Below are 14,734 nucleotides of genomic sequence, written 5' to 3'. Positions count from 1 at the left end.
TAAAAGAGTAAAGGACCCCGCCAACCCCAAAGCCCCCAGGTCACCCGCGGCAGGCAGCTGCGGCTTCAGGCACGGCAGACACGGAAATGGGACTTCCTTCTTTCATAGATGGCGTTTGTGAAGGGAGGGTGGGCGTGTGGACTCTGCCCTCACCCAGCAGCTGTTCTCAGGGCCAGCTCTCACAGCCTGGCAAGACCCAGCCAGGCCTGCCCTGGCTCCCCTTTGACCACCCCAGGTCTGTGCTCTCGGGGTCCTCATCCCTTTTACAGATGAGGAACTGTGCTTGGGGAGCAGACAGAGGCAGGGAGGGGATTTGAACCCAGGGCCCTGAGCTGGAAGCTGCCTCCCTGTGACCCCTCTCTGTCCTGCTCCAGGCCCTGCTCTGCCCTGTGGACCTCCCACCCACTCCCTCTTCTTACAGAACTGCCAGGCTCCAGCCCCTGCTCCTGCCGGGACACCCCAACACCCCCCTGCCCACTAAGCTGTTTTCTCTGGACAGGCCCCCTCAGGGGGGCTCCGAATGTGAGCTCTGCCTCCCCTTTGACCACCCCAGGTCTGTGCTCTTGGGGTCCTCATCCCGTTTACAGATGAGGAACTGCGCTTGGGGAGCAGACAGAGGCAGGGAGGGGATTTGAACCCAGGGCCCTGAGCTGGAAGCTGCCTCCCTGTGTACCTCCCACCCATTCCCTCCTCTTACAGAACTGCCAGGCTCCAGCCCCTGCTCCTGCCGGGACACCCCAACACCCCCCTGCCCACCGAGCTGTTTTCTCCGGACAGCCCCCCTCAGGGGGGCTCCGAATGTGAGCTCTGAGTTACACAGCACAGAGGACGGTCCCCTCCCTCATTCTGGTCCTCAGACCTCTATTAACGAGACCAGTGCTGGAACCGGCCTGGAGCAGCCATCCCCGACTCGGTCCAGCTCCCCACACTCAGGGCTGCACCTGTCGGCGTGAGCTGCCCCCTGAGAATGCCTGTCCTTTCCACCAGGAGAGCCAGGTCCTGCTGGCCTGCAGGGGGCTTCGCCCCGGGCCTCCTGGCCTCAGCTTGTGGCCCGAGGCCTGCCGAGGGCACCCACCTGCCTCAGAGGGCTTGGGTGGCCACCGGCCCTGGGGTGCGGGCAGGATCTCCAGCCGCACCTTCTCCGACACGCTGGCCAGGAGCTTGGTGGCCTCGAGCAGCGAGCAGTGCTCCGTGCTGGTGCCGTCGATGGACAGGATGTGGTCCCCGGCGTGCAGGGCTCCGCTCCTGAGGGCAGGGGCGCGGCAGCCAGGCTGGACAGAGCTCAGGTCCCAGGCCCGCCCACAGCCCCGCGGGGCGGCCCGCAGCAGCCTCACCTGTCCACCACGCTGGCCGGCTTGATGCGGTCGATGGTGATGACCGGCTTGTTCCGGTGGGAGCCCGTGGTGAGTGAGATGCCCAGGGCGGACCCCGGCGTCTTGGCTATCTCCACCAGCAGGGGCCCCGGCATGCCGGCCACCGTGTCTGGCCCCGGAGAGAAAGAAGAGCCTAAACGCAGATGCTAGGCACGTGCCTCCCGGCCGCGCCTGGTATCAGTCTACCCCTGCCTCCCGGAGGGGTGAGTGCACCGCTTTACAGGGAGGAAAACGGAGGTGCGGGGGCCCCCGGGCAGGGGTTGGGTCTGAGGAGCTCCGATCAGCCACCCCAGGGGGCCTGCATGTACAGAGAGCCTGCCGGACGCTAGCCCTGGGCTGTGCTGCGCACCACGGTCGGCCTGTCTCGGAAGCGGAGCCCCACACCCACCAGAGGCTCGGAATCTTTTTTTGTTTTTTTTTTTTAAGAATTATTTCATTCTGGGCTGGCGAGTGGCATGGTGGTTAAAGGCGCTGGACTCCCACATGGCTGACCAAGGTTCAAGTCTTGGACCTGGTGGCTTGCTTTCTCACTTCCTCTCTCTCTCTATCTCTCTCTGTCTCTCTCTGATCAAACTGGAAAATAATAATGATAATAATAATAAATAAAAGTTAAAAAAAAAAAAAAAACCATTTTATTTATCTATTATTATTATTATTGTTTTTTAATTTGACCAGATAGACAGAAAGAGAGAGAGAGGGAAAGTGAGAAAACAAGCCACCGGGTCTAGGACTCGAATCACTGTCAGCCATGTGGGAGTCCAGCGCCCTACCCACCACGCGGCCTGCCGGCCCCTATCCACTCAGGAGCTAAACCTTGGCATTGCCCTGAGCTGCTTCCAGCCTGGCCTCCCCGGCCCAGACAGCACAGACCGGCCCGCCCAGACCTTCTCCTGTTTCCCGACGCACCCCTCCGCTCTGCAGCCAGCCGGGGCCGGCCACCTTCGGCTCCTGACTGGACAACCGCAGTGTCCTCCCGGCTTCCCGCCACCCCGAATCTGTGCTCATCTCCTCTCGGCCACCCCGCACCCCTGCTCCAGCGCCATGGGCGCCTCGTGGTTATGCACACATCCCGGGCTGCTGCCTCGGGGCCTCTGCACTCACTGTTCCCCCTCCTGTGACGCTGTTCCAAGGCCCCCTCCCTCCGTCCCTCACGGCCCCAGCCTTTCCCATCTCCCCACCCGCCCTTTTCTCCGCCTTCTTTTCTTCGTGGCACTTTTTGCCACCTGACACATCATCGGTCTACTGTCCTCGCCCACATCAGCTCCACGAGAACACGGACCTCACCCGTGCTGCTCTCAGGGGGCCCCTGGCGCATCAGACAGCGCCGAGAGAGGCTCAGAGAGGCCAAGCCAGCGCCCAAGGTCACACAGCCCCTCACGCTCTCCCTGCCCGAGCGCCTCACCTGGGGTGGCCACGTCGTATTCCACCTGGAAGACAGCCTCGTGGCCGCACTGCCGCAGGGTGGCCAGGGCCGTGGCATGGCTGGCCCCGTGCAGCGGGGTCCCATCGACGCTGAGTAACCTGTCGCCCACCTTCAAGGAGCCCTCCCTGCGGGAAGGGAGGGGTCAGCCAGCCTGGCCCTGCATGAGTGCCCAGCATGCCCCGCTGGGAGGGGTCGGGACGGGCAAGCAGGGGTGGAGGTGGCGAGTGAGAGGGTCAGCCCCTCTGCAGGAAGCAGCTGGGTCAGTGCAGCGGGCGGAGGGCGCCAGGGGCATGGCCGACTGCGACATGGGCAGTCCCACCTGGTGAGCCGTCGCCCACAGACGGCCAAGCTCAACCCAGCCGTGTGGAGCTGGGCTGCCCTTCAAGGCCACCTGCTCCCCTCCTGCCCGGGGACAGAGGGGCGCACAGGGCCATGGAGAGGCCCAGCCCCCCAGGACACATGGCATTCGAGGCGGGGAGTCCGAGGGCTTCACACTGCCTGCCCCGTGACAGTGTCCCTCTCTGTCACCCCAGCCTGGTTTCCTAGCAGGATTCTGGCCCAGTGACAAGGGTGCCTGGGAACGAACCCAGTGGGGCCCCCCAGGGAGGGTTAACCTCCATCTGGGTCAAGGCCCCACCCTGGAACGCTCGGCCCAACAGGTGCCAAAGCTATTCTGGGAGGTCTATGAATAGCCGGTCATCACCCCGTTCCAAGGACAAATTTGGATTTCTGACAGGCGTTCCCAGTGAAATGGCCAGGAATGTCCCACCAGGGGGTCAGGGGTCAGGGGCTGGGAAGTGCCCCTCCCCACAGCTCCCCCAAGCTCTTCTGGGCCGGGCCCAGCCGGGGCCAGGCAAAGCAGCACGCCTGGACTTGGGAGACTGTGTCACAGGTGGCTGGGACGGTCGAGTATTAGAGAAGAAAGAGCGGGGGCCTCTCTGAATTCGGGGGGTTTGTCCCGGCTTCACGAGCAATTTCCTGAGGCATGCCGGCCTCCGTGCACCCTCCATCCGTGCACCCTCCATCCGGGGCAGCTGCAACCGGTCAGCGGAGGTCGAGGGTTTCTTCTGGTTCAGGCTCACCTGTCAGCCGGACCGCCGGGCCGCACGTAGGTCAGGACCAGGGGGCGGGACTTGTGCCCCTCTTCGTGGGCACCTCCTGGACAGAGTTCAAAAAGCCTCAGAATCATGTCCCTACCCTTTCCCTGACACCCAGAGGCCTGACAGCCCCTAAGCGGGTTCCCTCAATAAAACCTGTTTGAGAACCTTGTCCTGGCTGCTCATGGACGGTCTTATATAACACCAACTATAACTCTCCCCCCCCACACACACACACACACGACATGGGTCAAGGAGAAGGGAACGTGACCAAAGTCTTCTCTCTTTTAAATGGCTTGCTTCCCTTCCTGTGGTCTGGCCTTGTTTCCCTTTTCACCCTGGTTGCTAGGTAGCTCCAACTTTTGTTCTCCAACTCCGTAAGTCACTTTCACTGTCATTTTCATTTTTTTCTTTCTTTTAAAAAAAATTTTTTTTGGAGAGGTTTTTGCTATAGGGTGCGTGCACTCACCAGAGAGACAGAAAGCGAAAAATCACCCCCCAGGGGGGATGGCCACGCCACAATCCCTTCTCCTCCATTCTCCTCTCGGGATCCTGGGCATGCACACACACGCGCCCGGCATGAGTTCTAAGCCACCGGGTCTGGGACGCGAACCGCGGTCGACTACATGGGAGTCCAGCGACACAACCATTACGCCAACTGCTGGTCCCTCTTTTTTTTTCACTGTCATTTTCTCCCTCAGTCCCCTCAAACAACCACATCTCACTGCCTGGCAAATTTTTTCCATTTTGCACTTGACTTAATGGTCCTGGGTTCTTAAAAGTCAGAATCAAGCCCCTCCCCAACACCCCCCCACACACACACATCTTCAAAATTTCATGGGAAAACTAGGCATGGATTTCTTTTTTTTTTTTTTTTTGCACCAAAATAAACTTGTACTTAAATCAGATTTTTCCACGAACGTTTTGAAATTTCCTCCTCTGTATCTCACACACACACAGGCGCACACACAGGGTTAAGTATCATTTCTCTGAATTAGCTAGGGCCAGAAGAGCTTCGTATTTTAGATATTGACATTTTTGCATAAACATAATCACATCTCTTCGGAATAGGACCCAAGTCTAAACATGAAGTCCCTTCCTGTTTCAGGAATGTTTTATACACGCTACCTGAAGGTTATTTCATCCCGTGTTTTTGTACTATGGCATTTTAACTGCGGCCCTTCACAGAAGATCGGGTGTGAACTACGCCATGTGTGGTATCATGCTAGTGCTCAAAACATTTTGGATTTCGGAGCATTTTGGATTTTGGAACGTTTCGGATTTTGGAGCATTTCGGATTTGGGAGCATTTCGGATTTGGGATTTAAGGATTAGGGATGCTCAACCTGTGTGTATATGGACATGTATGTGTGTGTATGTATACGTATATTAGATATGCACATATATATTCATGAATATAATACTTATTAAAGCCCAAATAGAATGCCCATGGAATTAGCACCAGCCTCTTCCTTGCCCGTCCCCCTGACACTGACCTCTGAGGACAAAGCCAAAGCTACTGCCCTCCTTGTAGAGGGAGACGTCCACTGTCTTAGTGATGGTCCTTGGGTTGTTCTCAGGGGCTAGGGAGAAAGGAGGCCCTCAGTCACACCTCCGAGCTGGCAGGTGTCCCCAAAGCTCATTCCAGGACAGTTGGGAGACCGGCCACAGGGAAGCTACACCCTCCCCACTTCCTGCAGGACAAGTGGGACAGCGAGGGAACCCCTGCCCTCACACACACTCAGCCCACGAGGAAAGGGCCTGCCCAGGCCCCAGAGACAATGGTCGAGCTCGGGCTGGAGTCTGGGCCTGTGGGACTCCAGCCAGCGTCCATGCCAGTTACTCGGATTCCAAGTCTTCACGCCAGCTTTGAGAAGTCAGGGCGCGGTGACACTCTGGACCACTCTTCTCAGACCAGGGCAGTGGGGTTTGGGGAACACCGGGGCGGGGAGGCGTTCACCCAGCCAGGGTTCCCAGATCCTTCCCCCCTCAAGAAGAAGGGGGGAAACTACGCGGGAGGAGAGGTGACGAGCAGGGCCTGCCAGCGCCTGGTGACGGCGCGCTGCAGCTCCAGGTCCCACCACCCAGGCCCTGGCGGGGTGGTGGCCGTGTCCACCCGCGACCGCGGCAGTGGCGAAGGTTCCCCGTCCACGGGCACCCACCGGGCGGGGGCAGCTCATACTCCACCTCCAGCACCACACGCTCGCCCACGTTCTTGAGCAGGGCGATGATCTCGTCATGGCGGAGCCGCGTCAGGTGGATCCCGTTCACCGAGCGGATGTAGTCGCCCACGTTGAGCAGGTCGCTCCTGCAGCAGGGAGGCCGGGGCACGGGCGACACGGTGACAGGTGCCACCGCGGGCGTGCGCGCCACGCCTGCTCTCCTGCGGTCCTTCCCACCCCTGGGGACGCTGAGGCCCAGCAGGGTCTGACTGTTGTCCAGGGGCACCCACGAGAGCATCTGACCCCCACTCCTTCTGGTGTCCTCCCTCAGTGGCAGCGCTGACAGGCCGCCCTTGGGGGAGCCTGGGGCAGCCGGGTCATCGGGCCTCGGCCACGGCCTGTCGCTCCCCGGCTTCTCCTGCCGGGCTCCCACCCGGTCAACTGGACGCTCACGACACCCGCCCAGAGGGCGGCAGGGAGGGCATCTGCCGGGCCATGGGAGCCACAGAAATAGAAGATGGGAAACCCTCGGGAACAGTAGACAGCACAATGGCTATGTCACAGGACTCCCATGTAGTCAACAGTGGTTCGAGTCCCGGACCCGGTGGCTTAAACTCACGCCAGGCGCGTGTGCGTGCGTGCCCAAGATCCCGAGAGGAGAATGGAGGAGAAGGGATTGTGGCGTGGCCATCCCCCCTGGGGGGTGATTTCTCGCTTTCTGTCTCTCTGTCTCTCTCTGTCTTTCTGATGAACGCGCAAGCCCTGTAGCAAAAACCTCTCCAAAAAAGAAAGAAAGAGAAAAAAGGAAGAAGACGGGAAACCCAGGGCTGCTTCAGTAGATGGGGCAGCTGCCTCGACCTGAGCCCAGGGGCCTCCCAGAGCCCATGAGGCTAGGAGTGTGCCGGGAGGGTGCTGGGGCACACAGGAGGCCACGGATGGCCTGGCCCGCTGGTACTGTGGCATGTCTGCCCCCCAGGGAGGGGGAGGAGCAGGCCAGCCAGGACCTCCGCCCACCTGGGCCCTCCCTCTGCGGACCCCGCTGTCCGGGGCCGTAGAAACCACCGCCTCGTCACTCGCCACGGGCCCAGCACATGTCCCCCTGCCCGAGCCCGAGGCGGCCCCGGACCCACTGCTCACCTGGCCGCGAGCCCCCCGGGCCGCAGGTTGGAGACCCTGGGCTTCCCGTCCTTGTCGGTACCGCCCGAGATGGTCAGGCCCAGCGTGCTGCCTTCTTTCTTGGTCAGCTCCACCACGGTGACCCCTCGGAACTCCTCTGGCGACAGACGGGGCGGGGGTGAGCGGGCGGCCCAGGCCACGTCCGGCCGCAGCTCCAGGATGACTGAGACTCATGCTTGGCAAGAGGGACACGTTTGCCATGTCCCCCTGCATGCATCTCTTCTTAACGGAGGAGACTCAGACAGGTTAGGGGGACTGGGCTAAGGTCACAGAGCGGGTCGGTGCAGAGTCGACGCTGCCCGCCCCCCCGCACCCCGCCTTCCCAGGGCCCCCGGAGCCTCCAGGGCAGAACAAGCAGGAGGAGGAGCCCTTACCTGGGATGCTCTGCCTGCGGCACGCCAGGGCCACCTCAGGCCCTCCCGCATCCTTGCCTCCCTTGCAGTAAGGCCCATCATCTGCAGGAGAGAGACAGAAAAGGCCCCCCGGTCCCCTTCATTTCCACCCCGGCAGACCCCTGCGCATCAGCAAGCCGCCACTGCGTGGACAGGGCCGTTCCGGAGTTAACCGTCTCAGCCAGCCCACAGATGGGACTGGAGTCAGGGTAGCTATTCATCCACGTCCGGGTAAGGGAGCTGAGGCTCAGAGAGGGCTGGCTGGGGCCCAGCGTCACACAGCCAGGGGACCGTGCAAGCTGCATTAGAACCCGGGTCTGCCGACGACCTCCAGGGCTCTGCTTGCACACCTGCGGCCAAATTCAGTCCTGCCCGGACCTGGCTAATGCTTCCTCACCGGGACTGTGACCGTATATGTTTGTTTACTTGTTTTCGGTTTTGGCCATAAGGTATGGATGCTCACTAGAGAGAGAAAGTGGGAAATCACCCCCAGGGAGGATGCCCACGCCATAGTCCCTTCTCCAATCTCCTCCCGGGATTTTGGGTATGCACGCACATGTGCCCGGGGTGTTTCAAGCAGCTGGGTCCGGGACTTGAACCGCGATCATCCATGTGGGAGGCCAACACCTTAACCACTACACCACTTGCCGGCCCTATGGGGACTGTTCTTTTTTTTAGAGAGTTTTTTTTTTTGAGAGTTTTTTTTTTTTTTTTTTTTTTTTTCCCACAGAGCGCGTGCATTTGCCAGACAGACACAGACAGAGACAGAAAGCGAGAAATCACTCCCCCGGGGGGATGGCCATGCTGCAATCCCTTCTCCTCCATTCTCCTCTCAGGATCTTGGGCACGCACGCACATGCGCCCGGTGTGAGTTTAAGTCACTGGGTCCAGGACTCGAACCGCGGTCGACTACGTGAGAGCCCAGCAACATAGCCATTACACTAACTCCTGGTCTCTTAGAGAGATTTTTGCTATAGAGCATGTGCACTCGCCAGAGAGACAGAGACAGAAAGCAAGAAATCACCCCCCAGGGGGTTGACCACACCACAATCCCTTCTTTACTCTCTTTTGAGGATTTTGGACATGCACACATGTGTGCCCGGCAGGAGGTTAAAGCCACCAGGTCCGGGACTCGAACCGCAGTCAGCTATGTGGGAGTCCAGCAATGTAACCGTTACGGCGCCTGCAGGCCCCGCAGACTGCTCCCTAACGGAGGTTAGAGCCAAAGTCCCCTCAGCTCAGTTCAGAAATGAACACTCCGACTCCTTCGACTGCCCCTTCCCTCTCCCTCCCTCTCTCCCTCTCCCTCTCCCTCTCCCTCTCCCTCTCCCTCTCTCTCTCTCTCTCTCTCTCTCTCTCTCTCTCGATCTTCACGGACGGACTTGGGAGCTTCTGCTTCCTCCTCCAGACGCCCACCCTCTCTCCCAGGTCCTGCTTCTGCTCCTTCAGATAGGCCTAATCTACCAGAAAACCTACCTATTTTTTTTAAGTCAGGAAATTTTTCACACGTTTCAAACATGAGAAAAGTGGAATCAGAGGTTCTCAGAAATGGTTCCGGGGGCTGGCCCCAAGGCCCCAGGGTGAAGGGAGAGGACCCCACTGCAGGTGGAATCCCGGCCCCCAGGGCTTGAAGGGCACACTGCCTTGTGTGTGGCCCAAAGCCCGACGGGACGGAGAAATGGGGAGAAGGGAATGTCGCTGACCATCCCCACTGGGGGCTGCGCTTTCTCTCTCTCTCTCTCGCTCTCTCTCTCCATATCTCTCTGGTGAGCGCATGTGGCCTCTGGCAATTGAACAAACTGAAATGTGGTTCCCCAGGCAACCAGTACCAGCAGCACCTGAAAACTGGGAGGAATTGTACATTGGGGGTCGGTCCACGTGAGTCCTAGATAAGGCAGATACTTTGGAGATGGGATCCGGCAGCCCACGTGTGTGAGTGTATTAGCCTGACTTACGCACGTACACAAGGAGACTTCAGAAAGTCCATAGAAACAGGCCAACAGGTGGCATAGTGGTTAAGGCACTGGACTCTCACGTGGCCGACCACGGTTCAAGTCCAAGACCTGGCAGCTTGCTTTCTCATTTTCTCTCTCTTTATAGTAATAATAATAAATATAAATAAATATATGTTTTTCTTTTTTGGAGCAGTTTTTGCTATAGGGCGTGTGCACTTGCCAGAAAGACAGAGAGAGATAGAGAGACAGAAAGCGAGAAATCAACCCCCCAGGGGGGATGGTCACGCCGCAATCCCTTCTCCTCCATTCTCCTCTCGGGATCTTGGGCACGCACGCACACCCGCCCGGCGTGAGTTTAAGCCACCAGGTCCAGGACTCGAACCGCGGTCGACTACATGGGAGTCCAGCGACATAGCCATTATGCCAACTGCTGGTCCCAGTAATAAGTATTTTTTAAAGCTCATGGAAAAATGGAATTAAAGTACAAGTTGATTTGGGTCCGGAACAATTTGCAATCCATGCATACTTTTTTTGTAATATACATTTTCCACAAATTTTTTGAAGCCCCCCCCCACACACACACACTCCACCTGCTGCATTTTTCTCTTTGCTTTTTGTTTTTTAGTTTGCTATAAAATAATGTGCTCACCAGAGAGAGAGAAAGAGAGAGGGATAGTGAAAAATCACCCCCCAGGGGGCATGGCCATGCTGCAATCCCTTCTCCTCCATTCCCCTCTCAGGATTTTGGGCACGCACGCACACACACCTAGTGTGATTTTCAAGCCACCCGGTTTGGGACTCCAATCCTGGTCAACCGTGTGGGATCCTGCACCTTAACCACAACACCACCCACTGGTCTTCTCCACACCTTTTGAAACTCCTGTGCACCAGAATTTACTCCTGGTGGTGTGCGTGTCTGAGTTTGAAAAACGTCTCTCACCCACCCGCACAGCCAAGTGTAGGGCATTTCCGTCGTCCCCCAAATTCTCCCAGATGCCCCTTTATGGTCCGTCCCTCCCTGGCCCGTTTTCAGTTTCCATAATTCCACCGTCTACAGACTGTCCAATATTAGGGTGATCCGGTACGTGGGCTCGTAAGTCTCGTTTCTTTCCCGTAGCACAACTGTTTAAGATGTGTCTATACTGCCAGGAACTTCTGCTAGGTTTCTGCCACGGGGTTTGCACACTTGCCGGAGAAACAAGAGAGAGGGAAAGTGAGAAACCACCCCCGGGGGAATGGCCGTGCCACAGGCCCTTCTCCTCCATTCTCCCCCTGCAATCTTGGGCATGCACGCACACACACTCGGTGTGAGTTTCAAGCCGTTGGCCTGGGACTTGAACCGTGGTCAGCCGTGGGGAGTCCAGTGCCTTAACCACCACGCCACCTGCTGGGAAATTTCCTTAACTACAGACTTGGCTCCACCCAAGGGACACACTGGCTGGTTTAGCACCGTCAAAGATGTTTCTGTTGTCCCAGTCTGAGGTGACTTCGAATCGAGCCATAACAAACATTTGCTTATGGGTTTTCATTTGAACACCAACTTCCAAGTTTTATAAGTGTATTTATTTATTTCTTCCTTTAGTGAGAGAGAGGACAACAGACAGACATTAAGATCCAACATGGTCAGGCCAGCAGGTGATCTAGAGATGAAGGCACAGGATCCCACATGGTTGACGCCATGGTTCAAGTCCCAAACCCGGCAGCTCAAAAACATGCCAGGCACATGTGCAACCCAAAATCTTTTTTTTTAAAAAAAATAATTATTTTGTTTTATTTTATTCATTCATTCATTTATTTTAATTTGATCAGAGAGAGAGAGAGAGAGAGAAAGAGGGAAAGTGTCGGAGAAAGCAAGCTGCCAGGTCCAGGACTTGAACCATGGTCAGCCATGTGGGAGTGTCCAGCACTTTAAACACCACGTCACCTGCTGATCCCTACGGCCCAAAATCTTAAGAGGAGAATGGTGGAGAGGGATGGCTGCATGGTCATCCCCCTTCGGTATGATTTCTCACTTTCTGTTTTTCTCTGTTTCTCATGTGCCCTATGGCAAAAATCTAAATAATAATAATAATAATAATAAATAAAATTCCTCATTAAAAAACACTTAACATGATCTTTTATTTAAAAAAAGAAAAACTATTCTATTTACCTTTATTAATTTATTTTTTAATTTGACCAGAGAGGGACAGAATAAGAGAGACAAAGAAAGAAGGCCGTCTAAGCCCGGGACTCGAACCGTTGTCAGCCACGTGGGAGTCCAGCGCTCCCAACTGCCAAACCACCTGCCAACTCTTCCAACATGATCTTAATTCTGTGATCTACCCCTAGCTTCGGCCAGCCCCAAATCACTGCCATATGGGTGCCCAAGATACCCAGAACCTTCCCAGGGGATTCGGCCTTGCAGGACCTCATGGTTTATGTCTGAGCCGCCATCCAGCCCCCGGAATGTTCATTTCACTCAGGAATGGGGTTGCCGAGTCATAACGGCTCGTCGTAAGAAGCTGGCAAACTGTTCCCAAGAAGCCACGTACTCTGTACTCCCGCCAACACTGACCCGGGTCCTGATGGCCTCGCACTCTCCCCAGCACTTGGTAGTATGTTATTTTCTTCTAGAATTATTTTATTAAACTTTATTAGTTATTATCATTTCATTTGACCAAGAGAGACAGAGAGACAGAGAAGGAATGTGAGGAAGCAAGTCCCCGGGGTCCGAGACTCAAACCGCAATCAGCCATGTGGGAACCCAGCACCCTTAACCGACACCCCACTTGCCTGCCCTGACCGCCTGTCAGTTACTTTATTATTTTATTTAATTTATCATTACTATTATTATTTATTTTTTTTCCAATTTGACCAGAGAGAGAGAGAAAGAGAGGGAAAGTGAGAAAGCAAGCCGCCAGGTCCGGGAGTCCGGCGCCTTAGCCGCCACACCCCCTGCCAGCCCCTGGATTTCAATTCAGTCTTGGCAATAGAGGTGCGGAAGTTTCTCAGTGTGGTTTTCGTTTCTGGGCACGGCGACAGCACAATATTATACCGAGGACGCAAGACAAGTACGGGGTCTAACAGCCCCAAAGGGAAGCAGAAACCACAAAACGGTTGGTGTGTGTGAAATGGCACGCACGACCCCCCGGAACAGCTTAATCCCTTGGTCTACAAAGGGATCCTCCTCTTTTCTGGCGGGTGGGCTGCAACTTTTGGCTTCAGACCCCAGGCATTCGTGCTCAAAATACTTTGCTTTTGGGGGGGAGGGAAGGCACTGCCATAAGTTGCTTGTGCTTACCTGAGAGAGACAGAGAGAGAGAGAGATAGTGACAAGAAAGAGAGAAATCACTCCCGGGGGGATGGCCATGCCACAATCCCTTCTCCTCCATTCTCCTCTCCGGATCTTGTCTTGTATGCCCATGCACCCAGAGTGATTTTTAAGCTGCTGGGTCTGGGATTCGAACTACAACTCACCATGTGGGGAGTCTAGTGCCTTAACTACTGCCCCACCTGCTGGCCTCCCGGGTCTTACTCCCAAGATGCATCTGCATTCGCCTAATGACTGTGGATGTTGAGCACTTGACTGAATCGTCATTCATGTGAATCTTGCTCGGTCTTTTCTAAGCTTGAATCCATTTTTATTTATGGATGTATTTATTTTATTTATTTTTGAGGTTTTCACTAAAGGGCGCGTGCGCTCGCCAGACAGACAGAGAGAGACATAGAGACAGAAAGCGAGAAATCATCCCCCAGGAGGATGGCCACACCGCAATCCCTTCTCCTCCATTCTCCTCTCGGGATCTTGGGCACACAAGCACACGCGCCCGGTGTGAGTTTAAGGCAGCGAGTTCAGGACTCAAACCGCAGTCGACTACATAGGAGTCCCGCGACATAGCCATTACGCTGACTGCCGGTCCTGTATTTATTTTATTTTTTAATTTGCCAGAGGACACGTGTGCTAGATGGAAAGACAGAGACTGAGAGACCCCCCCCCCAAGAGCACGGTCCCACCGCTATCCTTCCCCTTCGTTCCTCCGTCCTGTTGGGTCCTGGTCCATGCATGCTCACATATCCAGCGTGTTCCTCACACAGCCAGGGCTGAGGATTCCAATCACGGACAGACATTTGGAATCGGACCCCCTTCACCACTGGGCCACAGAACTGGTATCTAGCTTGTACACTATATTTTTTAAAAGAATTATTTTATTTTAACTACATTTATCCATTTTTCAATTTTGTTTTAAATTTGACCAGAAAGGGACAGAGTGGGAAAGAGAGAGGGAAGTGAGAAAGCAAGCCAGGTCCGGGACTCGAACTGCAGCCAACCATGTGGGAGTCCAGCACCCTTAACAAGCATGCCACCTGCAGGCCCCCACATTTTTTTTTAAAAAGATTTTTGCCATAGGCATGTATGACCACAAGAGAGACACAGAGACAGAGAAAGTGAGGAATCGCCCCCCAGGGGGGATGGCCACGCCGCAATCCCTTCTCCTCCATTCTCCTCTCGGGATCTTGGACGCGCACGCGCATGCGCCTGCCGTGATTTTCAAGCTCCAGGACCGGCACTCGAACCTCAGAGTTGGGCTATGTGGAATCCAGCTCTTTAACCACTGTGTTACCTGCTGGACTGCTTGTGCACGTTTTTAAACTGGGTTATTTGTTTTCTTGTTATTAAGTTGGTTTTTTGTTTGTTTTTGTTTGTTTTTTGAGAGGTTTTTGCTATGGGTGCGTGTGCTCATCAGAAAGACAGAGAGAAACAGAGAGACAGAAAGCAAGAAATCACTCCCCAGGGGGGATGGCCACACCGCAGTCCCTTCTCCTCCATTCTCCTCTCGGGATCTTGGGCACGCGCGCACACGCGCCCGATGTGAGTTTAAGCCACCAGGTCCGGGACTCGAATGGTAGTCGACTATGTGGGAGTCCAGCGACATAGCCACTGCGCTAACTGCTGGTCCCCGAAATCTGGTTTACTATCGTTGCCATATTATTACAGATGGGGTTTGAAATCTGTATTTTAAAAATATTGGTGCTGTAGGGAACCAGCAGTTAGCGTAATGGCTATGTCGCTGGACTCCCAAGTAGTCGACCGCGGTTCGCATCCCGGACCCGGTGGCTTAGAACTCACACCGGGCGCGTGTGCGTGCGTGCCCAAGATCCCGAGAGGAGAATGGAGGA

General features: G+C 55.8%; 1 protein-coding gene across 1 annotated transcript in view; it reads right to left on the bottom strand.

Annotated features, from left to right (window-relative positions):
* The window catches only part of GRIP2 (glutamate receptor interacting protein 2), a 50,416-nt gene that overhangs the window by 26,876 nt on the left and 8,806 nt on the right, over positions 1 to 14,734 (bottom strand). The window contains 8 exon segments of the mRNA XM_027776667.1: positions 1,076 to 1,245; positions 1,335 to 1,482; positions 2,776 to 2,921; positions 3,879 to 3,954; positions 5,389 to 5,475; positions 6,055 to 6,200; positions 7,192 to 7,327; positions 7,605 to 7,685. Of these exon segments, the coding sequence (XP_027632468.1) occupies positions 1,076 to 1,245; positions 1,335 to 1,482; positions 2,776 to 2,921; positions 3,879 to 3,954; positions 5,389 to 5,475; positions 6,055 to 6,200; positions 7,192 to 7,327; positions 7,605 to 7,685 (990 nt within the window).

The sequence above is a fragment of the Tupaia chinensis genome, unplaced genomic scaffold (genome assembly GCF_000334495.1).
Source record: "Tupaia chinensis unplaced genomic scaffold, TupChi_1.0 Scaffold000704_1, whole genome shotgun sequence".
NCBI lineage: Eukaryota > Metazoa > Chordata > Mammalia > Scandentia > Tupaiidae > Tupaia > Tupaia belangeri.
The sequence above is the reverse complement of the archived record's forward strand: the minus strand, read 5'-3'. Positions and strand labels throughout refer to the sequence as shown.